Source organism: Pagrus pagrus, assembly GCF_965226575.1.
Source record: "Pagrus pagrus genome assembly, chromosome: 1".
Classification (NCBI taxonomy): Eukaryota; Metazoa; Chordata; class Actinopteri; order Spariformes; family Sparidae; genus Pagrus; species Pagrus pagrus.
In genome coordinates this window covers 33,892,325-33,919,611 of record NC_140185.1, presented here as the reverse complement: position 1 = coordinate 33,919,611, position 27,287 = coordinate 33,892,325, and the positions used below count along the sequence as shown (strand labels likewise).

General features: G+C 45.9%; 1 protein-coding gene across 1 annotated transcript in view; it reads left to right on the top strand.

The window, feature by feature from the left end:
• Nucleotides 1-26,250, top strand: part of nkd1 (NKD inhibitor of WNT signaling pathway 1) — a 34,277-nt gene extending 8,027 nt beyond the window's left edge. Inside the window, exons 4-10 of the mRNA XM_084363448.1 lie at nucleotides 13,506-13,563; nucleotides 17,534-17,637; nucleotides 17,796-17,891; nucleotides 19,739-19,886; nucleotides 20,779-20,860; nucleotides 21,340-21,467; nucleotides 22,079-26,250. Of these exons, the coding sequence (XP_084219574.1) occupies nucleotides 13,506-13,563; nucleotides 17,534-17,637; nucleotides 17,796-17,891; nucleotides 19,739-19,886; nucleotides 20,779-20,860; nucleotides 21,340-21,467; nucleotides 22,079-22,608 (1,146 nt within the window). The 3' untranslated portion in view covers nucleotides 22,609-26,250. The remainder of the gene's footprint in view (nucleotides 1-13,505; nucleotides 13,564-17,533; nucleotides 17,638-17,795; nucleotides 17,892-19,738; nucleotides 19,887-20,778; nucleotides 20,861-21,339; nucleotides 21,468-22,078) is intronic.
• The last annotated feature ends 1,037 nt before the right edge of the window (nucleotides 26,251-27,287 follow it).

The window sequence follows — 27,287 nt, the reverse complement described above, 5'->3', positions numbered from 1 at the left end:
GTAAACAGAGTTGGGAGAGCATTGTGCCTCCCACAGATGGGAGGCTCCAGGGCTCTTCGGCTCTTCCTGTGGCGCCAGGGCTGGAGGAGGTCTGGATTGTCTGTTAGGGGATGTTTTTGGTGGAAGGAAAGCTAAACAGAGGAGCGGCCCTGCTGAAAGGAAAGCTGTCCTCCCCTGGTGTGTTTATGCTCCACAGGTGCCACAACCTAAAGAGGACCTCACCCTGTAGACTCTCAATGAAGCAGGCCGACCCTGCGCCCCCCCAAAGGGGCCATTTGCCCTGTCCGTCAAACCCACCACTCCCCCCCAACCCCAATTTCTTGCTCAAGTTTGAAAAACTGCATGTGTGGATGAAGGCTTCTGTAAGTCTTTAGTGGATACCTTCAGCATTATGCTTGTATTTTCAAAATTCCTGTGTTGCAGCATACAATCCTTACCTTACAAGACAGCTGGATTCACATGAGAATGTGATCATGCAACATTCAGGCTTTGCCTTTGTTGCCGATCATAGAGGTTAAACCAATGAGCATCCTGTGAGAAACAACAGGCAGCTGCAGGTGTGGTTTAGACATGATGACCAGCGAGAGAAGCGACTGTTCGTTGGAAAAAATACCTGTGATAATGCTGCTATTGCATCAGTTATTGGAGGGTTTATTTCAGTGAAAGATGAGCAAGGAACAGCACTGAAGGTTTTTCTCCATGGAAACAATGTTTTCTTCTCTCGGCTGGCTTCGGTAGGAGTTTGATTTATGAACTGGCTCTGCTCGTGGCAGCTCTCTCCCATTATTGATCTGATTGGTTGGCGTGAGCTCATGATCGATGGTAATAGAGAGATATCACCTGCCAAGTATCTTTTAAAAGCGCCTGCCCTTTTCCCTTAAATCTCTCCTCTCCATACAGTGAACTTAACGTTGCGTAAGCTTTTGTTTTATTTGGAAGCACAAACAAGATGTCAAATTTGATGCCTTTGTCTATCTGTGAATAGTGGAAAAGTAAATACAAGCAGTGCTTCTCCCTGTATGTTGATGATGTGATTATTTCACCCTATATTTAAGACAGATACTGTGGAGCTGTGAAACCAACAGTAGTGATGTGCCTGCTGATTGAATTCAGTGGTTAAGCCTTTTGATAAATTGTTTCCTTGTCCCTGTATTTCTTCTGTCTCTGCGTGCGCTGTACGTTAACGTGTGTATGAGCATCGGCTCTCGAATTTGGTAGCAGTTTGCAGCTGAGTAACCGACTCCGCTGCAAGTTCATTTTGGTGAGCAGTGACACAAGCCACTAATTCCAGTCAGCTATGAATAGAAACCTGCGCCTGGCACCAGCATACTTGTATATAGTAGTTGAAGTGTCTATTTCTGCTGCTGTGTTTACTTGCAAAGTTGAAACACTCTCTGTAATTACAGAAATTTTAGGTCCACAGTTAAAAGGTCAGATGTGAGGGATGTTTGGAGGTAGTGGCTTGTGGCTGGCAGGATGTCTGCTCCAAACATGCTGTGCGTGTGCCTGTGTGTTTCAATCGTGTGTGTGTGTGTGAGTGAGTTTGTGGACGTTTGTGTGCATAGACGGAGAGGAAGAACGGCCACCTTGGTGTTGAGGTCAGTCCCATCTGGCTAACATGCACACATCAGAGGTCTTCATAACTGCCACCTACCACATGGAGCTCCGCTGTTGATTGCAGCGACGAGGTTCAGTAGCTGGCTGCGAGCGAAATAAGATGGGCTGGTTCTGTCATTTGGAAGAATTATGGAGGTCTGATTATAAAGATTAGGTTTTATGACATCTCCTCGTCCACAGTTTGCTTCTGTTCCATTGTTTACCGTAGCTGGATCGCATCCAGACTGCAGGATTTTCACTCACAATGCAAACCTGACAACTTACAGGACTGGATCGGATAGTATTACAAGATAAAACCATCGTCTATTTTCTGCATTCCAGCTTTTAATCTAACGTGTCCCGACTAGATCGGATGATACAAAACACATTAAAGAGAAGACTTTGATTCCAAACTGAGATACCCTTTATTAGAAAACATTACCAGCATGAGGGCTTGTCTGATAAAAACCACTAACACCCACTCAAATCTGGCTTTTGTCTCCAAAGGGAAATGGTACAATACAATGACTCTGCAGTGGTCACAGGTCATTTTCAGCTCCAGTTCTGATCTGCAGTGGTGAAAACACAACATGGGTGGACATGCTAATCGTCGCCCCTTTTCTGGCATGACGCTATGACGAGTGTTGAAGTTAAGGACGCTGCTGCGCAAAGATTTTTCCATCTGTCGGCGTTGAGTTTGAAAGAGAGACTGAAGTGAAAGATGTAAAAAAAGTAAACACCTTAACGCTGTCACCGGCCTCCATGCTGCTTCCTATTGTTCCCTGTTTGCCAGTGTTTGTGGCGTCGTGACACAACAGGAAAAAAAAAACAGAAAGGGAAAGGAGTCAGTCGCCTATTTTTAGCGGGTCTAACCCTGCCTATGTTTAAAACACTTGCATGTACGTGCTAATTTTGGTATGAAGGTGGTGAAAGTCCACTGTCTTCTCTTAACACACAAGTGAGCAACAATTTTCAGCCAATGAAACCTTCTGAATGTTTAAGATACACCTGGAAACATGAAGCATCCATTGTCTGAGCCTATTTCGGAGTTAGACGGTGTAGCTGCTGACATGACAAGCGACTGAAGTCTTTCTTCTTTTTATGGATGTGGTTAAAGGTTGAAGTGGCTGTCACGTTCCCTCTGCCCTCGAGGTAGACTTCCTGACTAAAAACTTTGTTCCTCCTGCACTTTGCAGCACTTGAGACTGGCGTCTGAAGCCACCCAGACGACTGAAGGACTGTCTCTCCCTCAAAGAGCGCTTTGACTTATTACCACGACCCTCTAGACACAGTGAAGCACATTCACTGTTTAACACGGCACACATGAAGGCAGGCATGTTGCCAGCCAGTTGTCTTAAATCTATAATCCATCCTATTTTTGCAGTAATGATTGACACGCATGCACACGCTCTGTAAGCCCGCGTCGCATCGGCAGCACCGCTCTACCCTCTCTGCCAAGGAAGTTAAAGGCTCCAGAGCAAACTCATTTCCTTCATGAAGGGTGAGATATCCTATTGCTGTACTAACCGCACAAGCTTTTGGAGATGAGGTGTGTCATTTTCATAAGACTCCCTCTCTTCTCCTTCTCCCCCTCTCTCTTTTTCTCATTCTCTGGACCTGAGCTCTCCTCTGAATTCAGAGGGCCATAATGTTGTGATTTGTTACTCTTGGCAGGCGGAGACCACCTGTAAATCAAGGCCAAGCGACAGGCTGTCTCCATTCCCTTCCAAACCGTGGCTTCCTCTTGGGAATGCAAGGTCCCAAAGTGGAGTTCATTGGCTGCAGGAGAATGTACGTTTAAGGATTCACCTCGAGCTCAGATTCCCCCGTTAACTCTCTGACTCCCAGGGAAACTTGAGGATAAAAACAGAAGTGGCTTTGCTCGCGCCGCCTGCTCAAATATTACCTTAACGCGAAGTGTGTGACTTTTTACGAGCATCGTTGCAGGTTACATTAGTGGAATTGAGTCTGAAGATCAGTAATGTCGACGTTGAGGTTGTTTAAAACAATTCGGTCTCGCTAATTATACATCTGATGGTGTCAAAAGTACCAAAGCTATATAAAACCCCCCCCAAAAAACCCAGATCTTCAACCCTTGTCTTGGGTTTGTTTCGTTACTTTTTTGGTGATATTGAAAGAGGTATTGAGTAACGTTTTTTTGGGATAAGAAGTTTAAAATTCTGGTATTGTGACAACTGAAGTCCACAGCTACAGAGCCTGAAAACTATAGCTATCTGCTGGCACTCATATCTGTTTCAGCTGTACGGCTAACTGTTTCATTTTTACCAACAAGTTTAAGAGAAAGTAAGAGTACAGTCGTGGGCTGAGGCCCCGATGTTTTTCTCCTGCGTGGAAAACGAAAGCGCTCTCAGCAATCGCCGTCTCTAAATTGCTGTGGGCCGGATCACGCAGTTCGACTCTTGATCTTGACACCTTGTATCCTCTCCCTCTCTCCCCTGCCTCTGCTGAGATAAAGGTCTGATAAACAGTGTGATAAATGTTAATTGCCGTGGTGGTTATGTATTTTTTCAAAAGCTAATAAAGGGCTGTCACCTTGAGTTACAGGTAGGGTTTCGTGCCTGAGGCGGCTGGATGAGTTGTAAAAGTTTATCTTTGCAGGTGTAAAAGTTTTGTAAATGGGTCATTAAAGTGTTGGCCAACTTCACACATGAAACACACACACAAAAAAAAAAGGGAGAGGGGGAAGTAGATTACTTCAGATCAGCATGTTTCTGAAGCGTAGTGATGAGGGCTGTAAATCTCTGCTAATATTCCACTGAGCCTTTCAGGAGGCAGCCTTTGATGTGGGTGAGGTAATGTGACCGGCAGTGTTTGCAATGTAAATCTGACGTGGAGAAATGAGCGGTGGCTGCGCACTATCGCTCTACAAAAGGATAAAGCATCCAATCAAGGCCCTTGCGGGTTCTGTTAAAAAAAGAAAATAACTTCAGAGAGCAAACAACGCGCGCACAAAAATATCACACGCACACACACACACTTTCACACACCACGCGGACACACGTCTTTGCAGCCTATTATTCAGCGATGTCAGAGAGTTCATTTACACAGACATACAGTATAATTTGGCTTAATATATGGTACGCGAACTCCACTGAACCGCACCGCCTCCTTGTGCTTTCTCTTCCACATCACTAAAGTGTCTGCTCTGTGTGTGTGTGTGTGTGTGTGTGTGTGTGTGTGTGTGTGTGGAGGAATCTCTGCATGACCCGCGTCGTGAACTAGAGTTAACACGGCAAGCCCTCTGGCATGTGCTGCCTCCCCTCAAACCCCTGCAGTCCTGGTGTTGCTGACCGTGCACACTTTAATCATAGAGCAGCTTCCTCCGACCTGCCTGGTGATGGATCCCGACTCCGTGGCTATAATTTCCTTCCTGGGGTGCAGGGAGGGGGAAGTGGGTGTGCCGTGACTGAGGGGTGTCAGGCGTGGGGCCGCAGCGTCTGGAGAGAAGGTGTCTGTCTTTGATGCTCCCTCTCGAGACGTTAAATTGCACGTCGGCCGCCTTCACATCTCGCGGTTATTTGTCCAGTTTGGTGTCAGCTCAACTCAAGTTTTTGCTCTCTCTCTAGGTGGTGAGAAATCCGGGGAGATGTAGTGCTTATGACGCAATAGAGAAAGCTTAAGTGGTCATTGGGGACCTACATGTGGTTTTTAAACTTGGGTGTCGTAACCACTTGATGATATTCGTACAGTTTTCCCATCCGATGAAACCACTAAATCATGATTGTGTTGTGTAGTAATAATGCGGATCAGCTGTGTCACATTTGTACTGAAAAAAAAATAAAACTTGCGCGCTAAATGCCCGGCAAGCCGCTTCAGATTAAAAGCATCCACCAGAAAACTTGTGTTTCCGTAATGGTGCATGCGAAGGGGCTCAACATCAAAAAGATTTACAGTCTGTGACCTCTGGAAAGGCAGCGGAGTGTCTTATCAAAGGCATAAAATCGCATTGTAAAACGGCGCAGATATGACTTCCTCTTGGCTCTCTCTTCTGCTCATGAGATCAGTTCTTTACGCATTTGTTCGGTTCCTTGTGAAGCACGGACATGTTAGATGACCCGAGCATCTGTTCTGCTGGAGCGAATTCAAGAAACTACCTTCAACACATCATGCGATGATGAGCCTGATTGTGGCTTTGTGGAAAAAAAACCCAAAACAAAACAGATTTATCTCGTTTGGCTGGAGAGAAACGCAGACGCATTAATTTGCCACGGCTCTCAGCGTGTAGGTGTTGTATGAAAATTGGCCCCCGTCTCCTCCGTCTCCCTCCTTTAAATGGGACCGTCTTGCGTCAGCTTTGCTATGCTATATGATTATCTGAGATCTTTATTTCATGTGTGAAAACTGATCCCCTTTGAAGCTCTCACTCAGAGGCAGCGCAGCGCTTCACTAGCTCACATCAACACTCTATCTTGGCTCCATCTCGGGGCGTCATGTTTTACTGCTACGTGGGGCTTTGAATGAGACTGTTTAATGTTGCTGGAAGGTGCGGCGCACTCCAGCGTTAAGAACTTGCAGAAGACCGGACTCGGGTTTAAACTGAAGCGCTGTCTGATGATGACTGGTGGTCCGTTTAGGTTTTTTTTTTTTTTTCTTGACAGCAACAACACCACACTTACCGCACATTGCAGGATAGGCACTGCTCCAGATTGGCAGAGTTGTGCTGCCTCGCTTTTGAAAGTGCCTCCGGTGTATCTCAGTTTACTCTTTGGGATGGTGGAGGAGGTGGGGGGGGATGGGTATTTCCTCTCTTGAGATCTCCTGCGAGTAACACTACACCTATAAGCTAATTTGCAGCTCTAAAACTAATACGAGTTTCTTTTTTTTTGTGTTATTTTACTTCTTGGGTTTTTTTTAACATCGGGGCTGTGTGTGCACTCGGGCCCTTTGAAACATTCCCATGCCGTACAGCTGTTTTCACCATTAAGTTACTCGCTAAACTTTGAGCTAATGGCTGCTGTCCAGGCGAGACGCAATCAGTCAAAATCATTTTATTCGCCAAGTGCTCTACATTTATGGGACAAAGTACAGAGACACGATGACAAGCTAAGTGTATCTTAACTCACCAGGTACAAGGACAGAAAGGCATTACATGTACATGCACTGTCCCCTCTGTGTTTTATGACAGTCTACTTACACCCATCATGAAAAGATACAGGACGTATTGTAGCTGTGATGAAGTGAGAATGATCACTTCCCAGTTTCTGTAGCGCTGTGTTTCACCCTTGTTCCTGTGCTGGGTGGCTTTTATGCGAGTGTCAGTGACCTCAGCTGTCTCCTGTTTGAATGGCCCGGGGGAAACAGACGTGCACTTGGAGAAGCAACGGCGATATTCCCACGTTCTCCCATGTCTCTGTCACTGCCTGTCTTGCCCACTTGGCTAAAATGGCCTTTCATGTGTGACGCTCTCCACTTGAAGTCGGCACCGCTGCTCCGAAACGTCGCAGTCCTGAAGGTGTTTTCTTGCCATGGATGTAGGAGGGGGGCAGGAGGCACCCAGCCGCAGTCCTAATGAGATTTTTCCTGGGTTTTGATGGAGTGCCAGTAGCGCTGCCATTGCTCTAGAGGCCTGCCTCCACCGAGCCCTGGCGCGCGATCAGGGGGAGCTGTCGTCGGCCACATAAATTGTCAGCCTGTGTGGCGGGTCGCAGAGGCAGACAGCGTAGAGACCAAGAGGCCTTGTGGGACTTTCCCACAATCACATACAAGTACATATTATTTGCACTTTAATGTACCCTTTCACTTTCAAACGGAGACTCGCAGCAGAGAGAAAAAAATTGGCCCAGTGGGTCCATGTCTGCAGAGCCAGAGTGAGGATGACGCTGGAGGCAACTTTCTGTCTCAACTCACCAAGTCGGTTCTCTGCCAGCATGTGCTCACTGTCTTTTTCACTTTTCTCGGTCCCTCGTGCTCTCCATCCAGCGGAATGACACATAAAACATCGCCATACAATATATGGATCCCGAAATACGAAAATCAAATGACTAAAGCTCTTCTTTAAACCTTATTCTCGCTCTGGCTAGCTGAGCAGAGCACTCTCTTCAGCTACATCCCGCTCCACATAAGTTCAGGAATGCACTCAGTCGATGATGTCGTCGTTCATGTTAATGCTGATCGAGGTTTCGCGACCAAGGGATGAGTTGGCTGATTTAAACTTGCAGTGCAGAGCTCTGGCAGTGAGAGTAATGCTTGTGACGCCATAGTCTCTCCCCAGTTACTCCCTCCTACTCCATCAAAGTTGCCATGAATTTAAAACCTCTGGTAAACTATGAAATACAGAGAGGTCTATCATGAGGTGATGGGCTTGATTTTAATGGACTTTCATGTCCTGCAATCCTGCATTTTAAAGGAGACTTAATGATTCAAACTCCGGACATGATGGAGCTTTTTTAAGCCAGCGAGGTTAGCCGTTTGACATGTGATCCAAGCAGTGTGACACTTTCACTCAATTTCCTTAAGAATGTGACCTCAGACTGACAGACTGGGCTTAAGTGGACATGCAGCCAAGACCTCCGATCTTCCCCATACATATATTTATCCATATATTTTATACCAACTCACCGTATCTTTAGGCTACTTATCTTCCAATATGAAACCATAAGGAAACTGTGTTTACTTCTGTTAATTACGTTGTCTTTTAATCTAAATTTAACAGCAATCTAAACATGTCAATCAATCAAGCAATCAAGCAATCAATCTTTATTTGTATAGCGCCAATTCACAACAAAAGTCATCTCATGACACTTTCCAAATTGAGCAGGTCTCCTTAATTAATTTATTTACAGGAACCCAACCTTTCTCCATGTATTGCTCTGTGCTTTTTACTCATATTTAATCACTCATATTATAATTGTTGCGCTATAATGGCGTTTAGCTGCACAGTTATTGATTCTTAGTTTGCTTTAGTTGACATTAATCAATCAGAGGGCTGCTGCTGAATAAGCATTCCTCGCTGTAATGCTTCACCAGTAAGGAAAACACACTTGAGGGGGGAACAGAGTGGTTCCCCTATTCTTAAAGGAGCGACTTGAAAAGGGTGTTTGTTCAGTAAATATTATTATTCTTTAAATATGCTAATGTCTCTCTCTGGTATATCCAAATTCATATTTTTAAAGTGTGCAATTGATGAGGTTCGCCAAATATTTCCAGTGTCCAAACCAAACAGAACCTTCAGGGCCGTCGAGTGATGTAGACGCGATGTTGTAATGGGGCAGGCACACTGTGTTCTGTGTTTGTAGTCCGGTAATAAATCACTTTCTGTGAAGGGGCCTTGAACAACTCTTAAAACACACAGGGGCCGTACTATCCCGCGTCCGAAAAGGGCCCCGAAGAAGCTCTGAACGACCTGGCTGCTGTTGAAAGCAGAAAAAGCTCGCTCTGCTCCGGTCTCCGCAGAACATTTAACATCATGTCTGGGAAATTGTTTTAGCTGGTCCCAAGTGTGGCGGGAAGATTGCTTGTTTGTTCCCTGAAGCCGGCACCTCAAACTGAATTCTGCAGAGATTTAATAAATCTGTTTGGCCCCCGAGAAACAGAGACGAGCAGCAACAAATAGTACAAACACTGCGATGTATTTGATCCCGTCGGTCTCATATCACTACTCCTGATATTGGCTACCACCTCACATTGTTTAAGCTGCAGGTCATCCACTGTGGGTGGGTGGGTGGGTGCTAGCGGCTTCTCCTTTGGCCTCAAAGGCTCTCCCACATTGACCTCTGACCCTTGAATTAGCAAAGGTCTCAAAAGAAAACCCATCATTGGCTCATTGCTGGACCACAAGAGATGGATGGCCTCTTTTGCGGTTACCGTTTTACATACATAAAGTTATCGTGGTCATTGGGCTCACATCATCAGGACGTGGGCTGGAGTTTAATGAGACCTGTTTTTTTTTCCAGATTCTCTTAACTATTTGCAAATGTTGCGTCAGCTGAGCCTCGTCTTCACTCATTAGTTGAAGGAATCACTTTAGCGAGGGGATGACCGGTGTTGCAGTTTTGGGCAAATCCACTTTGAGCTCTTTCATTTCAAATCAAACCGAAGGGAGTGAGTTCTCTTCATTATCTGTGGCTTAACAAACTCGTCCGCTTACGTTCTTGTCAAACAGCGGCGCTAACATGCAGTTAGTATTACTGTTACTGCGGCTGCTGCTACTATTTTATTCAGTGTTTAAGAAACTGACTCTGTGCAAAATGTAAAGATTTTCAGTCTTTTGATGTCAGTGTGAAATAATCCGCCTCTGTGTTTTTGTATATGGAAGATCATATTTGATGCTTTTCTAAACATAAATCGAGTCTCTTTTTTTAAATAAATGTTTGCTTTGCTACATTTTTCATCTTGTAGAAAAAACCTGAGACGTTTCTGTTAAAAACACATGTCCTAATGGGCTTTAGTGTGCAGGGTTTCTGCCTGTTTATTGCAAGACTGGCGCCAAAGCATCCGTGAATTTGTTTTTAGGATGTTTATTCAACTAAAATGTTTTATACAAGTAGTTATGCCTTTCAGGAATAGTGCGTAGGTTGTGTGATAATGTTAGCGAGGCTCAGTTAAGGCGGACCAGCTATCTGATCGAGCGACATGCTGCTCCTTCGACCCCTCCTCGCCGACCTAACTTCTCACCCGGGGTGTTTTTTTAAGCGAATGTCATTACTTAATTAGCTTGTTATGGTCTTTCTCAGAAGAATGAGTGAAAGCCAACATTCAGTGAGTTAACGAAGGAGCAACGGCACAAATATTTCGCCGATCGCTGGTTGTATGTTCATTTCCTAAATCAAACAAGGAGGAACCAGACCCGACCAGGAATCCTGTAAAAACCTTCCTGAGTAGAGGTGACACACTGAACTTTTACGTGTTTCATTAAAGTTGAAGAGGTTTGGGTTTTCTTGTCGGTCTGACTAGTGTAACCAGAACTGTTACTTTTCTGGAGCTGGGCAGAAGCAGTGTGCCTCATTATTCATGTGACCAACTGACTGGTGGGAGACGAGCCTATTTTTAGATCTCCTACAAGTAATTTTTTTTGGCACAGGACAGTCTTATCAATCACTGCCAAAGCCCAGAAAGTAGAGAGCTGAAGCTCGAAGGAGGTGGTGTCAGTGGGTCAGCCAGTGTGGAGGTGCTCTGTAGAGACTGTGTTAGAAGAGACTGCCAGGATGAGTGTGTCGGATCAGGCTATTATCTGGAGAAATGGATGCAGTCTTTGGTTCGGTGCTGTATCGCTGCAGAAGCTCGAGCAAATATTCTCATCTTTCAGATTTCAGACTTCACGCCTGACATCATCACAACTTTAAGGTTTCGTAAACTGTCGAACATGATAATCGTAACGTCGCAGGGCGAAGACAGCCGCACGAGTAAGGAAGGGTGAGAGGTTTTCTGCAGCAGTTTGAATCGTCTTGTTTCTTTTTCTGCCTCATGTCACATTTCTGTTTAGTGGTCAGACTTTTCATGAGAGGAGGAGGACGTGTCTGCGTGCGAGTGTGTGCCTAAAGTAAAAAAGCAAGGGATACTTTATACACTGACCAGAGCAAACCCCAGAGTAACCCTAGCAGACTAATAATACGGCTCCCATCCATCACCACAGACAACAACCAATTAGCACATTCCTCTTCCCCCTTTTTCTCATGTTCTTGGTTAACCCCTGAGTAATTTTGGATCATTCATCAAAAAAAAAGAGAAAGAAATTCAAGACATTCAAGATGCCGTCCTCGTGTGTGTATGTGCGTGCACGTATGTGTGAGGAATTGAAGGAATGTTTATTGTGGAGTGGTTTTATTTTTCTGTCAGGCTGCGTGGTAGCCGAGGCCAGCGTCGACGTTCCCACAGTCTTAACGCCCCGCTCGGATCGACACAGCGACGCGGGTCATGCCCGTGTGTGTGTGTGTGTGCGAGCCGTCTTAACGGGTCAGCACGAGTTGGAACAACAGACAAACAACATTAAACTCATCGTGAGTTCATCTTGCAGTAATGTAATCCTGCGGCGTCTCTGCTGACGTTGACAACCAGCGATTAACGCGTGACAGCTGTCTCATACGAACGGGTACAATGTCAGATGAATAGTGTCTCTTAAAGGAAACAGTACAAACATCAAACGACTGAAGTGAGTATCAGAAAGGAAAACATCAGTAAACAGGAGAGTATTTCAACAGTATCACTTGTCAGTGAATTTTGAATTACTGTTCATTAAAATCAACCAAATCCAACTTCCTGAAACTTAAACAGTAATTCCTCAGAAAAACTGATGTTAAAAACGTATTTTTCTTACATTATATTACACAGTTCACATAAGAAAAGTGTCGAGCCTGCGATTAGACGTTTGTATCACTACACAGACGGCTGGCATCGACCGTAAACCCTACAAAATGCTCGCAGAAGTGACTGCCTTTCATTTAACATGAATGAATCGGCCACTGGAAATGATTCGTTAAGTATGACTGTGTTAAATCAATTAACTGTGGTCATTAAGTGAGCACGGGCATTAATTGACAAATGGAGTGATCAGTTTAGCTCGCAAATGTGCAAAATTGGTTAGTCCTAGGAAATTATCCGATCTAATAAATCATATATAAGCTTATATCTGAGAAGTCTGTCATCCATTTATATATTGCAGAGCTTGCAAAAGATCGTAGTTCGAATATAATTACGCTGCATCTTCATTAACTCTAATGTAATCCCGCAAATCTTCATAGAAACCACTGATTTCCCCCGTCGTCACACCAAAGCTGAGGAGACCACATTAAAAAAAGCTTAGGACCGTGAAGGGGTCATGAAGCCATATCACAATGTGTGTTGACCCATTCATAACAACAACAAACACAGGTTTAGCCCAGGTCCCTGCTTCAGGGTATCAGTCTGACAGCCAGCCCGCCAGCCAGCCCACCAGGCAGTCAGTCAGTCAGTCCTGTGGTTTCTCTGTATTCTCTTCCTGAGGCCACCCACAGCGCTGCGGCCCGGCCGGCACTAGTCTGAGGAGGGTAGGATCACACCATCTGACCTTCTACCTCTGTGGATTACACAGAAATCCCCTCTCACGCTGTCACAGCCTCGCCTCTGACTCACACACACACACACACACCAGCATGTATACAATAAACGCACACTCATATCCTACAAAGCATTTTATGAAGTTAATTTTTAATTATTAAGGTTAATCATCAATTACGATAAGACCGTCTCAGTCAGCAAAGTCTGTGTGCAGCGGAAGACTTTGAAATGTGGCCAGCGGTACATCATCCAGTGTGTGTGTGTGTGTGTGTGTGTGTGTGTGTGTGTGTGTGTGTTGGACTATGCATGCGTTTGTCAGCCCGTGAGTAATGGTTTTTCGTCCAGATGACTGTAATGCCACATGGATACCTGAGCCAGACTTTTCCATGGTGAAGCCCGGGGGATCACATGTCCCTCCAGTCTCTGTGGTATGCACTAACAGACAGAGCTGCCAGTAGAGAGAGAGAGAGAGGGGTGGGGGGGGCCCGGCTGAAGACAGTCCGGGATAAAAACGTCGCCGAACGTATCGCTGCGACGAACCCCCGCACACCGAAATAGCCCTACTACCAGCCTTCTTTCTCAGAAGTCCCTGCAGGGGCCGGCGGCAGCGACTTTGGACAATTCTTTCATAGTTTCAGTTCTGACTGCCAGTCTCATGCTCAGCTTGTTTTCAGTCCTGCAATTACCATCCTCTTAAACTTTCCGCTGCTGTGTAAGCTCAGCGCACAGTTGTCAAACTCTGTTCACATATATAGACGTATAAACGCTGTAATTTTGATCCACTCTGTGTTGGACGGCCATGCTGTGGATTCGCGCCGTTAAATATGTTTGTTTTTATGTGACAGAAATATGATGCTTTGACGTTATATGACTTGAAACAGTGATATATATGCATCTTCTGGTTTCTCTCTCTCCAGGACTCCATGGATGAAGCATGTGCAGAAGGGATGGGTGATGAACACTACCGCTTGGAAGGTATGCCCCCCCCCCCCCCTCCGCTCTACATCATCATCGTCAGCAGCTTGTTTCATTGTTTTTTTCTCTCCTTTATTTTGTTTTGAATGAAAAGCTGCAAAAATACTGTCTGCAGTTGCACTCCAGGTACTTGTGTGGTTCTTCTCCTGCAGTCGTTCATCCTCCCCCCTCCTTCTGCTCCACACCCGTCCTCTAAGCCCCAACAATGTGCTGATGAGGTCCCCTTTACCTTCACTCCCGCCTCTCCACCTCCTCCGTCTCTCATCTGCTCCTCCCCTCCTCCACCCCCCAGCGGTGCTCTGCAAAGTGCCTCCATTCCTGCATGTTTTTTCCCCCCGATGTGATGTGATCCTGGATTAAGAGCTCTGGGAGGAAAAAGTCTCTCCCTCCCTCCCGTTTTAAGGACAGGATTTGATGTGAGGTGGAGGCAGAAGTGAAGAGCTGAACGAAAACCAGCCCAGAATTTAGAAGCGTGGCCGAGAATTTACTTTCATTTCTGCTCTGCTTCGCTGAATAACAGACGCGAGATAGCACGACTGATAAATAGAGTATGAAAGGGTTTTTTAAGTTGTCAGGATGAACCTGAGTCTGGGTCGAGGTTGTCCTCCTTTTGATGGATGTTGGTAATGAAAACAGGCTGCTCTGTGATTACGCCTAAATAATCGTCCAATAAAACATTTAATCGTTATGTGGGAATTTAATGCAGACCTCTAAAATATTAGATATTTCAAATTCAAGTTACCAAGGCAACCTCATTCACTGAACGCTAGCATGGAGAGGCGGCGGTGACACATTTGTGGATGGAGAAATGCCACAATACCAGAACTAAAATGGGCTAAATTGGGTCTCAGTCAGGGAGAATGGCACACAATTTTTGCCTGCCCTACCTGACGGCGTAGGTGAAGTCGAGTGGAGTTGAGGTTAATCAACAGATTTTCAAGCTTCACACTTTTTCAAAATGGTGCCACAGCTTGGAGGTTTTTTTTTTTCTCGCTTCCAGAGAAATTGCAAGAATGTTTGATTTGCAGCTTGTGTGTTAACGTCCTCTAATGAATCAAATTTGTTATCCAAACCATTCTTTATTATTTCAGTTTGGACTCAATCGTCCTCTTTTTCACATAGCGAAACCATTTTTTTTTTACCTCCTCAGCGGCGCTAACCAAAATAAAGACAGCTGTGGAGGATTTCTGATGTCCCCCGCGTGAACCGCTGTCCGTACGTCTACAGTATCAGAGACGAGTAAAGCAGAGATAAGAGAGAAAATCAGTCAGAGCAGAAGTTATAGGAAAAACTATATAAAAGGAATTTGCAAAGGAGGGACGGACTCAATGCTGGAAGAGTCTTTAGGATACTTTACAAGCGTGCATTAAGAAATACCCTACATGGTCTTTTGTTAACATGGAAAAAAGTTTGCTGAGGAGACTCGAGATGACTGCTGGATTAGCGCTACCTTGCTCATGAGTACTTCAGTGTTGGACTCTGAAGGTGAAAAGTTGCGATCGCCACAAAGGCCGTCGCGGTATCACCTCAGCACCCGGCACCGAGCTGTCCGAATGTATAGGGAAGGGGGTCGCTGGCACAGTTACGTGTAATTCAGAAGCCAAGCTAAGCTGGGTGTGATTGTTCACAGTGTGTGGCAGCTCTCCCGACCCGCCTTCGTTTCTGCGTGTGCGTACGAGTGTATGCACGTGTGTGTGTGTGTGTGTGTGTGTGTGTGGCAGGCAGGGCTGCTGGAACAGGCTCGGTTTGGAGGGTGCCTGCCTCGGCTGCCCTCGTCTTGCCCCTCAGATCTGATGTGCAGCCAATCCCCTGGCTCAGCTCCTCTCATAAAGAGCCGGCTTATGTCTGCGGCGGGGGCGTCAGAGGGGGAGGAGGAGTGATAGCAGATTACTGTTACTCCTCCCGGCATTTCATTAGCTCCGAGATAAGCATCTCACCACCATATTGAGCCTGCTACGGAACAGATTTGCCCTCGCACACAATGTTCCCTTTGAGCACCTCAGATGATCAAACAGCGGGACCCCAAATGCTGCTCCTCTCCAAAAAGTTGGTAAAAGCTCCCTGGGATGATGCCTTTCATTTTTGGCATTTTCCCCCTACCCAGGGATGAGACAGGTCTGCTTTGATCTGCTTTGGATCAGGAGGAAAGAAATTGGGCTGTTGTGTCTGCTCCGTTGGCGAGCAAACAAACAGTGTTTCAGATTTGACTTGGCTTAATTAATTAGTGATTCTGTTTTACAGCCGGTCTGATCTTCTTCCAAAAGGTTTGAGAATGGGACTTCAAAGTGTGGCGGGAGGAGAGCGGAGCACGGGGGGGGGAGGGTGGTGAGAGAGGGGTGTGGTCTGCGTTGGTTGGTTTATGGGTGTGTGCGAGGCCTGCGAGACCGTGATTGGATGAGGAGGGGAGGGGGGGCTGACGCTGGATGCTAAACGACCAGCGGTGTAACTAGCTCCTACGAAAATACTCTTAAACATATATGAGGATGAAGCTACGGCGTGTCTGGGTAACTCACAGAAGGAGCCGACATGCACACCTCTCAAATCTCAGAGACGTGGTGCGTGTGTGTGTGTGTGTGTGTGTGTGTGTGTGTGTGTGTGTGTGTCTGCGGTCTCATGCGTCAAACAAATGCTGGATTTCAAAGCGGGGAAGGATATCCGGTAGCATTACATCTGGGCTGACATCCAGCGCTGAAACTGAAACAGCGAACCAGACGGTGTCAGTCGTGTTATTTCTGTCCACCAGGGCGGACCACCTCACAGCACAGTGCAGCCCAAATATACACCAGCATTAACCGTGGCCACATAATGTCACGGTTATAATAACTTAAATCACGTGTTAATCGGATTATTATAATGGATTAGTTGTAAGGTGTTCTGTTTTTTTTGTCTACTATCTGCTTATTAATGCATTCCAAGTGTAGCACAGTGAAAAAGATCATTGATTTACACAGTATAGATTTCTACAGTGTATAAATGTTGTCAGGCTCCGCACAGGTCCTCGGTTTAAATGCATGTGGCAGATTAGCGCTCCCCCTGGACCGTCTGTCTTTACTGTATGTCTGGATTGTAATGTACGGTGAATGTCATTCCATGAAATGATGAGCTCTGCTGCACCGAGCCGGAGGACTCTGGGGTCTCCTATAGGCCGTTTGATGTTCGCTCGCTGTCTCCGATCCTCCATTTATATATCCGAATGCCACCTAATATTCTCGCATGTTTTAGACATGTTAATGTCATTCAGTTTCATGTTTGACATCCCCTTCTCAGCGTGAACCCAGTGGGAAATATATATTGTAGCTAAGAGCTTCAAAACTATTACTATACGTGTGACTGATGGAGCGTTTCTTTATTTTTTTTATTTGCCATCGGAGAATCTGTCTGTCACAGCTTGAGTAGTATTTTTTTTTTTTTTTTGCAGTGGATTGACATTTTAGATTCCAGCTCTGCCGCTCTGACTGAACGGTGCTTCTGCTCTCTGATGCAACGACTCACCAACGTGAAAACACTGCAAAATAAGGGCACTCTTTCAAAAGTTCAATTGGAGTACCATCCTTCAGTTCTGGTACAAATCTGGTGTAAATACGCACGACAGCGTCAGTGCATTTACAGTACGAGCTGTGATTTTTTGCAGGTTGCATTACTCTGAAGCTGGTGATGCTGCTCCGCTACTAAAGAACATGCTGATAATACAGTTTGTGAATGCGGGCAGTGATACAAAACCTGTGAGTTTGGACTGCGTAGGGTTTATTTTCCAACCAGGAGCCCTTGAATGTGCGACACATCTTAATTGTGGGATGCTAAACTCGGAAGTAGAAGCTTACAAGGAACACTTGAAGGCGACAACATGTCCTCAGGTTATGACTGCACCCAACGTTTCCATCCTCAGGCTTTCTCTTTTATCTTTGTGTGTGTGTGTCTGTGTGTGTGTGTGTGTGTGTGTGTGTGTGTGTGTGTGTGTGTGTCACTGCAGTGGCTTTGCCCCCAGAGAAGACAGACAGCTGCTGTGTGGAGGAGAAGATGCAGGAGAGGGACAGCCAATCTCCCGCAGGGCCACAGAAACAGCTCCAGTTTGAAGTGAGTGTCAACACCGAACAGGACGTTTATTACTTCCCCCTCTGGATGAAACTAGGGCAGTGGCGGGACACACAAATACACGGTTACACACACACACACACACACACACACACACCACACACACTGGATGATACTGATATCTCACGTCATCGTTTCAGGAGTTGGAGTGTGCCGTGTCTGTGGAGGAGGATAACAGGCAGGAGTGGACCTTCACCCTTTACGACTTTGACAACAACGGCAAAGTCACCAGAGAGGTAATCATCTTCTGCTGCGAGCGGTGATTAATGCGGAGGGATAAAGCTTTAATGAATGAATGAACGAGTCAATAAATACTGTCAACGGACGGAAGTATTTATTGAGTTTGACTCGTTGGCAGACCTTGATAGGTCAAGAGTATTGCAGTGTTGTGTTTGTCATGTATTATGAGGCATTTAAAACATTACATTTAGTCAGTTTTATTCCATCAACAAAAAAGCAAAATACATTTCTGGATACACAGATTGTAAGTCTCAATTATAACTGTTCTGGTCAGCAGCTTGCAGCTATAAAACACCCTCCTTTTTAAAATTTTGTCCAATTCTGGCTTCGCTGCACCCCAAAAAAAGAAATCCAGGATAGTAGTCACGACTCTCTAACTCGATCTCACTCCCTGAGAACCAAATCCAGCGACATCCGTGCATTTCCCGCTCCTGCGAGGTACCTTGTGGCTTGTGTCTGCCTGGTACAGATCTGAGAGAACATCCAGAAAGGCCCGTGTTTTTTTGAAAAACAACTTGAAACAGCGCAAAGAGACTGGAGCTGTCCTCTGTGTGGTTGGCTGTGCAGTTTTTTGGCATTGCCTGTGGCTCCATGGCTCATGAGACGTCAGGCGGCGGCTTGGAGGGGGGAAAGAAAAGCTTTTTTTTCTGCAGAAACTCTTTTTTTTTTTTCAATCCCTTCACACAAATAAAAAAAAAACAGAAGGAAACCAGAAATGACACAGGAAGCTTTTATTTTATTTCTATTTTTGTCATTTCTTTCTTTTTTTTTTCCTACAATGTGTCTATGTCTGAAACCAGTATGTGGCACCAGTCCCCGAAGAATTCATAATAGTCCTTTTTGTCATGACTCAGAGTTGTGTAGTTGAGAGGAAATCGTGCTGTTGGAGTCTTTTTGTGGCCACTTCTGTCAGAGGAGCGCTTATAATGAAGCTGTGTTGCTTTCTAAAGTGAAACACTAATGAGATACAGTGTGACTCAGTCCATTTCACATCTGTACCAGGTGATTTTTTCTTTTCTTTTTATGAACCATTAGAATTTGGTTTGCTATGAAAAGATCCAGAAACAAACCCAGAGGGAGTCATTAGCTCGGTATGAAACCAGCCGCAAGAGACTGCAGCATTAAGCAGTTACCTTTTATTCTGAAGTTTTATCTTATTTACTTTTAATTTGAAAGTATTTGATGGTGATAATCTTTCACTACATTTCCTTGGCCTCTACTGACCCGAGTTCGGGTCTCTAAAATGACACCATACTCACCATACAAGTCTACACATGCGTCCTTTTGTGCGCCTGCGACTGCAGAAACTGTACACAGCTTTCTCGCAGATGTAGTTTTAAGAGGCATCGAGGGATTCAATAGAGACAGTGCAGCGCTCACACAGCTGTAACACGACTCACGTCGGGCCTGACATCCCGCTCAGCCTCCGCTGTTACCGCCAAGACGTTTCTTTTTCATGAATTTATAACTCGTCTTTACGCCGCGTCTGATCGCTCCGCTTGGAAAGCCGAACTAAAACAACTGACATCAGTGCGTTTCTCTCTTCGCTGTTGTCTTTACATTCCTAGCTAGCATGACGTTTATCACACAGAGTTTTAATGCATAAAAGCTACAGACTATTGAACTCAGCGTAGTGATAAGAATAGTCTCCTCTGTTCCCTTTTTCTTGTTTTGTTTTGTAAAGAAGGTTCACTGAAAATCCGTCTCTGCACCGACGTGTCAAAGAATCCACGAGAATCTTTTTTATGCTTTTTGATCAAATGATTTTCTAAAAATAATCTCTCTTAAAATGAAATCAAAAAAGCCCAGATTCAACTTACCTCCACCTCCCATTTTCCTCCAGGACATCACCAGCCTGCTCCACACCATCTACGAGGTCGTGGACGCCTCCGTCAACCACTCCCCCAGCAGCAGCAAGACGCTGCGGGTCAAGCTCTCGGTGGCTCCCGACTCCAGCCAGCGGTGGAGGAGCTGCACGCAGGGTGCGGCAGGTAAAGCTTGCATTGACACACGGTGGGGTGGGGTGCGGGAGGAGGAGAGAGGGCATTTTGGGGGTCCCCCCTTGAGTTGCCTGCTGTCAGCTCACCCAGATATGTTGTTTGTTGTCATGCAGAAAGGCGTCTGCTTCAGGCCTGTCAGAGCTTTGTTCCTCGCAGTGTCGGCGTCGCTCCATCTCTCCCACTCAATGGGGTTCATTTTTAATGATGGGGGGAGTGACAGAGCTAAGAGAGGCCCCCCCCCCCTCCCTTCCTCAGTGCCTTCAAATACTCTGAAAGAAACCTTAAGAGATGTGCCGAGTCCTTTTGATAACCACAGCCATTTTTCTTTTCTCCAAAGTTCCCTTTTTTCCCCTCTCCTCCCCCCTTTTTCAGAGCTGCCGGGGAAAATATAGCTGCGTTCAACTTAACTTTTCTCACTGACGACTTGGTAAACAAGTAGTCAGGGAAAAATATCTCAAAAAGTATATATTCCTGTGTGTTTGTGTCCTATTGTTTCGGCTATAAATATCCGTCAAGAGATTCAAACAGAGCCGGCTTTGAAAAATATCGCCGGTTGCCTTCATGCTAATTTGAAAACGCATCAGATCTCGCTCGCTTAATAAACTATTTCTGAAGTCTGCATGTTTTTTTATTTCATTCCAGGCCTTATACAAGGCTGCGAGTTGAAAATAGAATAAATGAAGCATTGTTGTTTTTCCTTTTCTATAGATCTTCAAAGTAAAACCCCCGAAACAAAGGTTGCTTTCTTCTGAGGCTTGTGTGACTGTTGTCGTATGTGTGTGTCTGTGTGTGTGTGTGTGTGTGTCTGTGTGTGTGTGTGTGTGTGTGCCTGCTCTGTGTAGCTCTCTTTGATAATAGCCTCCTGTCTTTCACACATACACAGACATGTCCCACCCCAGAGAGAAAAGTGACAAGTGCATAGAAGACCCCAAGAGTGCAGACAAGAAGACTCGAGCGCTCCTAAGGTAAGAAGCCCACCTCCCCCTGCACACTTCACTCTCTATTGTTGAGGCATGGTGCGTTTACGAGAAGACAAAGACTGAAGTTTTATTGTTATCATATTTTTTTATTATGTCACTGATCGCGACAAGAGAAAACTAGAAACGCTCTCGTTCCTTACTCGGTGGCGAGGAGCGGTGGTTGTTTGAGGAAGGATTCACACTTGGGAGCTGCAGTCATCCTCTACTCTTTAATTAGTTTCGCCCAAATGTGCGTCCGCAGTACTGAAGGGGGAGTTAACAGCTCAGGGGGGAGAGTCTGTTCAAATACTCCCAGTTGAGGTTTTTAAACCTGTGATTTTCCAGTCACAATCTCACTTCTCTAACAATTACTCTGCTGCTGCCTGATCATAAGGAGCACTTGTTTTACTTTCTCCAAACACTCCCCTACTGAACCTCTCTGGCCCAAACTGCTACCTAATGAGAGGTGCCGCTCGTGTCCACAGGCGCCACCACAGTGACCACCACACCCAACCGGGCTGCCAGCGCCACTGTGTGGATGAGAACCTGGAACGCAGGAACCACTACTTGGACCTGGCAGGCATCGAAAACTACACATCCCGCTTCGGAGCCGGTGAGTGGACCGGGGCCAGGGGTGTGGAGACGGGGTGGAGGGGGGTAGAGCTGGAGGGGGAAACACAGAACGGGCACCTTTGAAGCTGCGTCCAGGGGCCCTCATTACTGCGGCACCTGCTTGGAGCCATTAGGTGGAACTAGCAGCCCACTGCGCTCCTGGCCAGTACAAACATCTGGGCCCGGGAAGGCACAATACATCAAGTGTTCAAGGCTAAAGCCCATCAACAGAACGGGCTGTTGTGACGTGAAATATTAGGTCTAATAAGCAGCAGCCTTGATCTGACGCTCGGTGATGACATGTGATTATTTTAATGTAGGAAAGTGCTAACAGAGATCTGCTCCGTGTCACACTGTGTCTCGGTTATCCACATGAAGACAGAACCTGAAGTGAAGCTGCCAGAATCTTATCGTGGAGCCGCTCAGTGGATCTTTATTTCTGAGCTGTTGGCACAATAATTTGCACATTATGGGTTATTTTTCTTCCCTTTTTTCAGGGTTTTGAGATAAAGACTTTCAACTCCGAACGGTCCTGTGATTGAATTGTCGTTGTTCCTCTGCAACCTTGACGTTTGTCATGTTTCTCAGTTCATGTGTCTGTCTCCCTCACAGCCCCCGCCACGGAGCCGACGAAGGCCGAGCCTCAGACCAGGCCGTCCAATCAGACTCGCTCTCGCTCCCACGAACCAGAAAATGGCCACTCCCATTCCCACCACCGCCGCTTGCAGACCGCCGTGGAGACTCCGGACAGCCTCCATCCCAACCCCCGTACGCGAGGCCAGGACTCAGGCAAACACGCCCTCCGCTCTCCCAAGGCTCACAGCCGCACGCCTCCCGCGCAGATCAGCGGCAAGGTGATGAGGAGCCGGGGCGCCCCTCCTCCACCTGCGCTTCCCAGCCAGACCCCGCCTCACCAGTCCTCAGCCCCCTACCGCAAGCACAAGCAGCGGTCCAAGGAGAGCCAGGGCTACAGGGCCTTGGGCTCTCTGGCAGCTCCAGGACCAGTGGTGGAGAAAGAACACGTGAGGGACCTGCCCAGCGTGGTGCTGTACGACGGCGGGCTGGCTCAAGTGGTGCAGCGGCACGAGCACCACCACCACCATGAACACCATCACCACTACCACCACTTTTACCAGTCCTGAATTACCACTTTGCCTGGGACGACTCCTGCAGCCCCACAAACACCGAGCAGGCCGGCAGACACTGAGCAGTCACACGCCGGCCTACCTTACATTGTGCAGCACTGCAGTGGACACAGGACATGGGGAGAGGAGGGCTCATCGGAGGGGTGTCCCAGTGCTGGGAGGTTATTAATCAGTGTTATCAAGAGGTTTGTCAGACAAACAAAAGCTCGGGTATGCAGCAGGACAGTGATTCAGGGCCACAGTACGGCCAGGACGGAGGATCGGGGCCGGGGCTATAGAGGAGGCACAGAGGGACGATTTAATAGAGCCCAGAAGTTCCTCTCCCCCCCCCCACACCCTGCGATCCTCTACCTGATGAACTCTCCGGCACCAAACCAGCACCACAACCTTTCCAGACCACTAAGCCAAAAGGTTTTTTTTTTAGGAAAAGGAGGGACGAGAGGGAGAAAGACTGTGATGTAAAGATGAAAATATATGAAGGAATATAGGTGATAGGAGAGCAGGGCATAGTGTGTATATGCTTGTGTGTGTGAAACAGTGTATGAGTGTGTGGGCGTAGCAAGAGTGTGTGTGTGTGTGTGTGTGTGTGTGTGTGTGTGCGTGAGTGTCACGACACTGGTGTCTGTTGAAAAACCACTTGAAGTGCGCTCGTGGGTGCGTGAGTATTTAAAGCAGGCTGTCAGGCAGGTTTTTGAAGATGAAAATGAAGATTCTGATTCAAGCACGCAATACCCCGTCAGCAAGAAGACGGGGAGGAAGACGTTGAAACGTTATAAAGTTTAAAAAAAAAAAAAGAAAAAAAGAAAAGAAAAGAGATCCCAAATCCGCTGCTACCTCTAATTTTATCCTAATTGTTGTTGTCATGGTGACTTTGAAGAAAAGCGTTCAGAGGTTATTTTCAAAAATTACTTCGCAACTTTTTTTTTTTTTTTGAAAGAAATCGTCTCAAAAATCTGCAGTACTGAAGTGTCGAAAAAAAGCTCCTTACTTTTATTAACCAACATTTACTGTACATAAGGTATATATTGTTATCAATTTTATAAGCTTTATTGATAATGTGATATCTTTGTATTCACTATCGGAAGCTTTTACGTTTGTTTTTTTCCTTCACAGCCGCATTTTTATAAGACCACTAGGAGCCTCATTCTGATTTAGAAAATGTACGACTGTATCGCTCACTCGGCCTCACCCTCTGTCTCAACCGTCTCGCCGTGTCATTGGATACCTAACTGTGATCTCGTATAATAACACCCGAATGACTGAAAATCCCAAATCCCAACTCTCATCAGTGGCTCGACCCCCGCATCACATACAAGTGCTTATAAGCTTGACTGTAAAGGAAGAAACGAAGGAATTATTTAAGATACGCGACTGAGGTGTAGAACTAAGCTATAATTTAATGGCCTTAATGCTGTTAGTAAGAAATCCAGACGTTCCGGTCCAGCGCTCCTGATTGCCGGTTTTAAAATGCACCCGTTATAAAACTCTTGTAATGTTCCTTGAAGGCAGACAATGTTTGTGACAAAAGCTCTCTCTTTTTATTTGAACTCGCAAATCGTCAGCAGTTGGATCTCATGTCCTCAGTCTCATGATAGACTTGAAAAGCCAAATCAGACACGGTGTTATCGTGACATCAGTGCTTCTGGCGTATTTGCGTAAACTGAAACCCTGGAACATCCAGCCAGTCAGAGGTTTTGTGTGTTCATTCATCAGTCTGAAGTCTGACCTTTAAGAGAGGTTTTTACAGTTATTTATGCAGGGAAATGTTTTGCTGAGCGTGCACCACCGCCCTGCTCCAGCGCCACGGCTTTTACCTTTCAGACTTTCATGATAGCACTCTAGCACGACTAGTCCTGGTCCGAGGGGTCACATGGCTGCTCCCTCCGGTTCAGTGGCATCTTCCTGTCCCCCCCTACAGCTGTCAGCAGGTCTTTCACCGTGCCGCCATGTGGCCTCAGAGCTCAGCCAACAAGGCTCTTGTCTGTGGTGCGACGGGGCGAGGGCTCTTTCAGCTGTCCCATTCCTCTGGTGCTGGATAACACTGGGCCCGGCCCGCAGTCTCCACCAGACCCATAACTCACCGCTGTGGCTCTTCTGCCAGCATCTGATCATCCTGTCCCATGATGCTCCACAGGCGCGGGACATGCAGATGTTTGCGGCATTGACACGTGACGGCGGTAAACGGATCACATTTCATAAAACGTATTTATAAATGACCAGCTTTGTAAGGGTTTAAGAAAAATGATCCCTGTGCCAGCGAGTGTTCAGACTACATCCTCCGTGTTTGGTTGTATTATCAAGAATGCAGTGTATGCCAGTCTTGCCCTCAGCCCTGCGGTGTCCTCTCGCAGCTGCAGAGGCACCAGCCAGACGCGTCCTCTCACGGGACCCGGCATTGGAAGCTGGCGTCATTCCCCCGAGGGGGAGTCACAGCTGCGCTCCATACCTCAGCTTCCTCACCTCACGCTGCTTTTTCCTGGACAACAGGTCCTCATAACACTGTAACTCGCTCTTTCATCGGTTTTTCCTCTCAACCCCCCCGAAACAGCCGTGGTACCAGTGCGACGCTCCGAGTGTAAGTAGCGTGGAAATGCCGCTCTAGTTGTGTTAACGGACAGCGTGCAGGCGACTGTTCGTCCTGCAGGGTGGTCCGATTGGACACGGTCGGGGAGAGCCTCTGAAGGAATGTGGGTGAAAAAGGCTCGGTCAGACCCGCAGCCAGGTTGCAATTTTTAAACTTCTTTTACCCGGAGAGAGTTTTCACTGAACAGACTGAAGGCCCCCTTTTTTTTTTTTTTTATTGCCCTGCTTCACATTCGTACAATTACTTGAACTCACACCAGAAAACCGTCTTTCATTCTGTTGACTTCAAAGCAGCATCGCCGGAGCAACTGGAGGGTTGTATGCCTTGCTTAAGAGCACCTCAGTAGTGTTTGCTGAGAGTTGGGAGAGCAGTTTTTGTCACACAGACTTTACCAAAAGCTCTGGGAAATAAAATAATAAAATAAGGGTCTTCAGCTAGCCGTGTAAGCTACCGGACTGTTTATTTCTTTCTTCATAATTCCTTTTTACTTCAGCATATAAACGCCTCTTTTTTAGAAATCATACATCTACATCCGTCACATTTCTCCTGTCCTGTTGTATAGATCCATCAGTATTCAGAGCCACTCCTCCGTGTTAACGCAGTTACGTATTGCACCACTAATTTTGCTTCGTTAGATCCACATGCTGAAGAATCTGATGTACATAGCGGACTGCAGAAAAGGATAAAACCAGCATCGTGTAGAAAGAATATACGGCTTATTTATAATGAAATGACTGTCAAGCTATCTCACTCGCCTACTGTCAGCTAGTACTCCAATATCAGCACGCCAATCCCGCCTAGCAGGGAGGAATAATTATCTGTCTCATAACACGAGCTGTTTCTCTCCGTCTCCACTCGGACACACTCTCACTTGGTGTTGTTGTTTAGCACTAGCTGTATTCTCCCTCTCCTCCCCCCTCCCTCCCTCCTAATGTTTTCTCATGACTTTGTTTAGTTTATATAGATTGTATTTGATTAATTTCTTTATTTATTTGATAGCAGATCTGTGCCAAGGGGGAAAAAATACCCTTTTATTAAAGTATGAACCCGTTCCTTATAAATACACTGACTTCTGGGCTCTTTATTTCGTGTGTGTGTGTGTGTGTGCATATTTGCACAGATCATGTGTGTTTGAAGAGTTCGTTTGCAGCAGATACATTTAATAACTGGACACTGGTTTGATTGATATTCAGTTGAATGCACAAATAGATAAAAAAACATGGATAGGAAATAGAAATAACTATTAACTAAAGTAAAATTCACTGTCAATTTACCATTTCTTGTGGTTTTTATAAATTGTTATGAAAGAATGATTTAACACTTATTTTACAATATTTACAAATAATTTATATTCTTTCTATGTATACTAGTTAAAGATATTAGTATGTCATCTGTTTATGAGATAAATCTTTCATTTTGGGAGACTTGGTGGTTTTCACTCTCACGTCTGGAGACTTGTCATCATTACTAACCAGACTTCAGATAGTTAGTGAGCTTGGCCTGCACTCAACCCCCCCATAAAACCACAAGTGTCCTCTTTATGCTAACAATTGAGAAGCAAAATAGTAATTACTGAGCTCTAGAGGTGCTGCACAATGGTGGGGAATCCCAGTACTTTTAAACCTGGACCCTATGTTTATATATTTGGGTGCGTAATTGATTCTTACTAACCAAAAGTTTTGGATCGGTCCAGTTGATCGTCTCAGCTGGCAGCCACAACACGGTTGCAAAGGCTGCAATGTTATTCTTCGGGGCAACTCCGAGCATCAGTTATGTCCCCTAATCATGCTTTTTTCTTTTGCCACTGACTGGTTGAAGGTGTTTAACAATTCCTACAAAATTAGACCTTTTGCTAGAGTGTAAGACCCTTTTTGTAAGTCTTGCTCTGAGGTGAGGTGAGTTGAGGTGAGGTGATTGTCAAAATCAGTTTAATATTCAGCCGTGACTTTGGAAAGAAATTTCAGCTGGCAATCTCTGACTCCGGTTTCCACCGTTGTCTTCCTGCAGTGACTCACCTCTCATAGGATTTCAGAGTGAGACTTCTCCTTGATTTGTGTTTCTGGTAACTTCTTATTATTCAACAAAAAGGTCT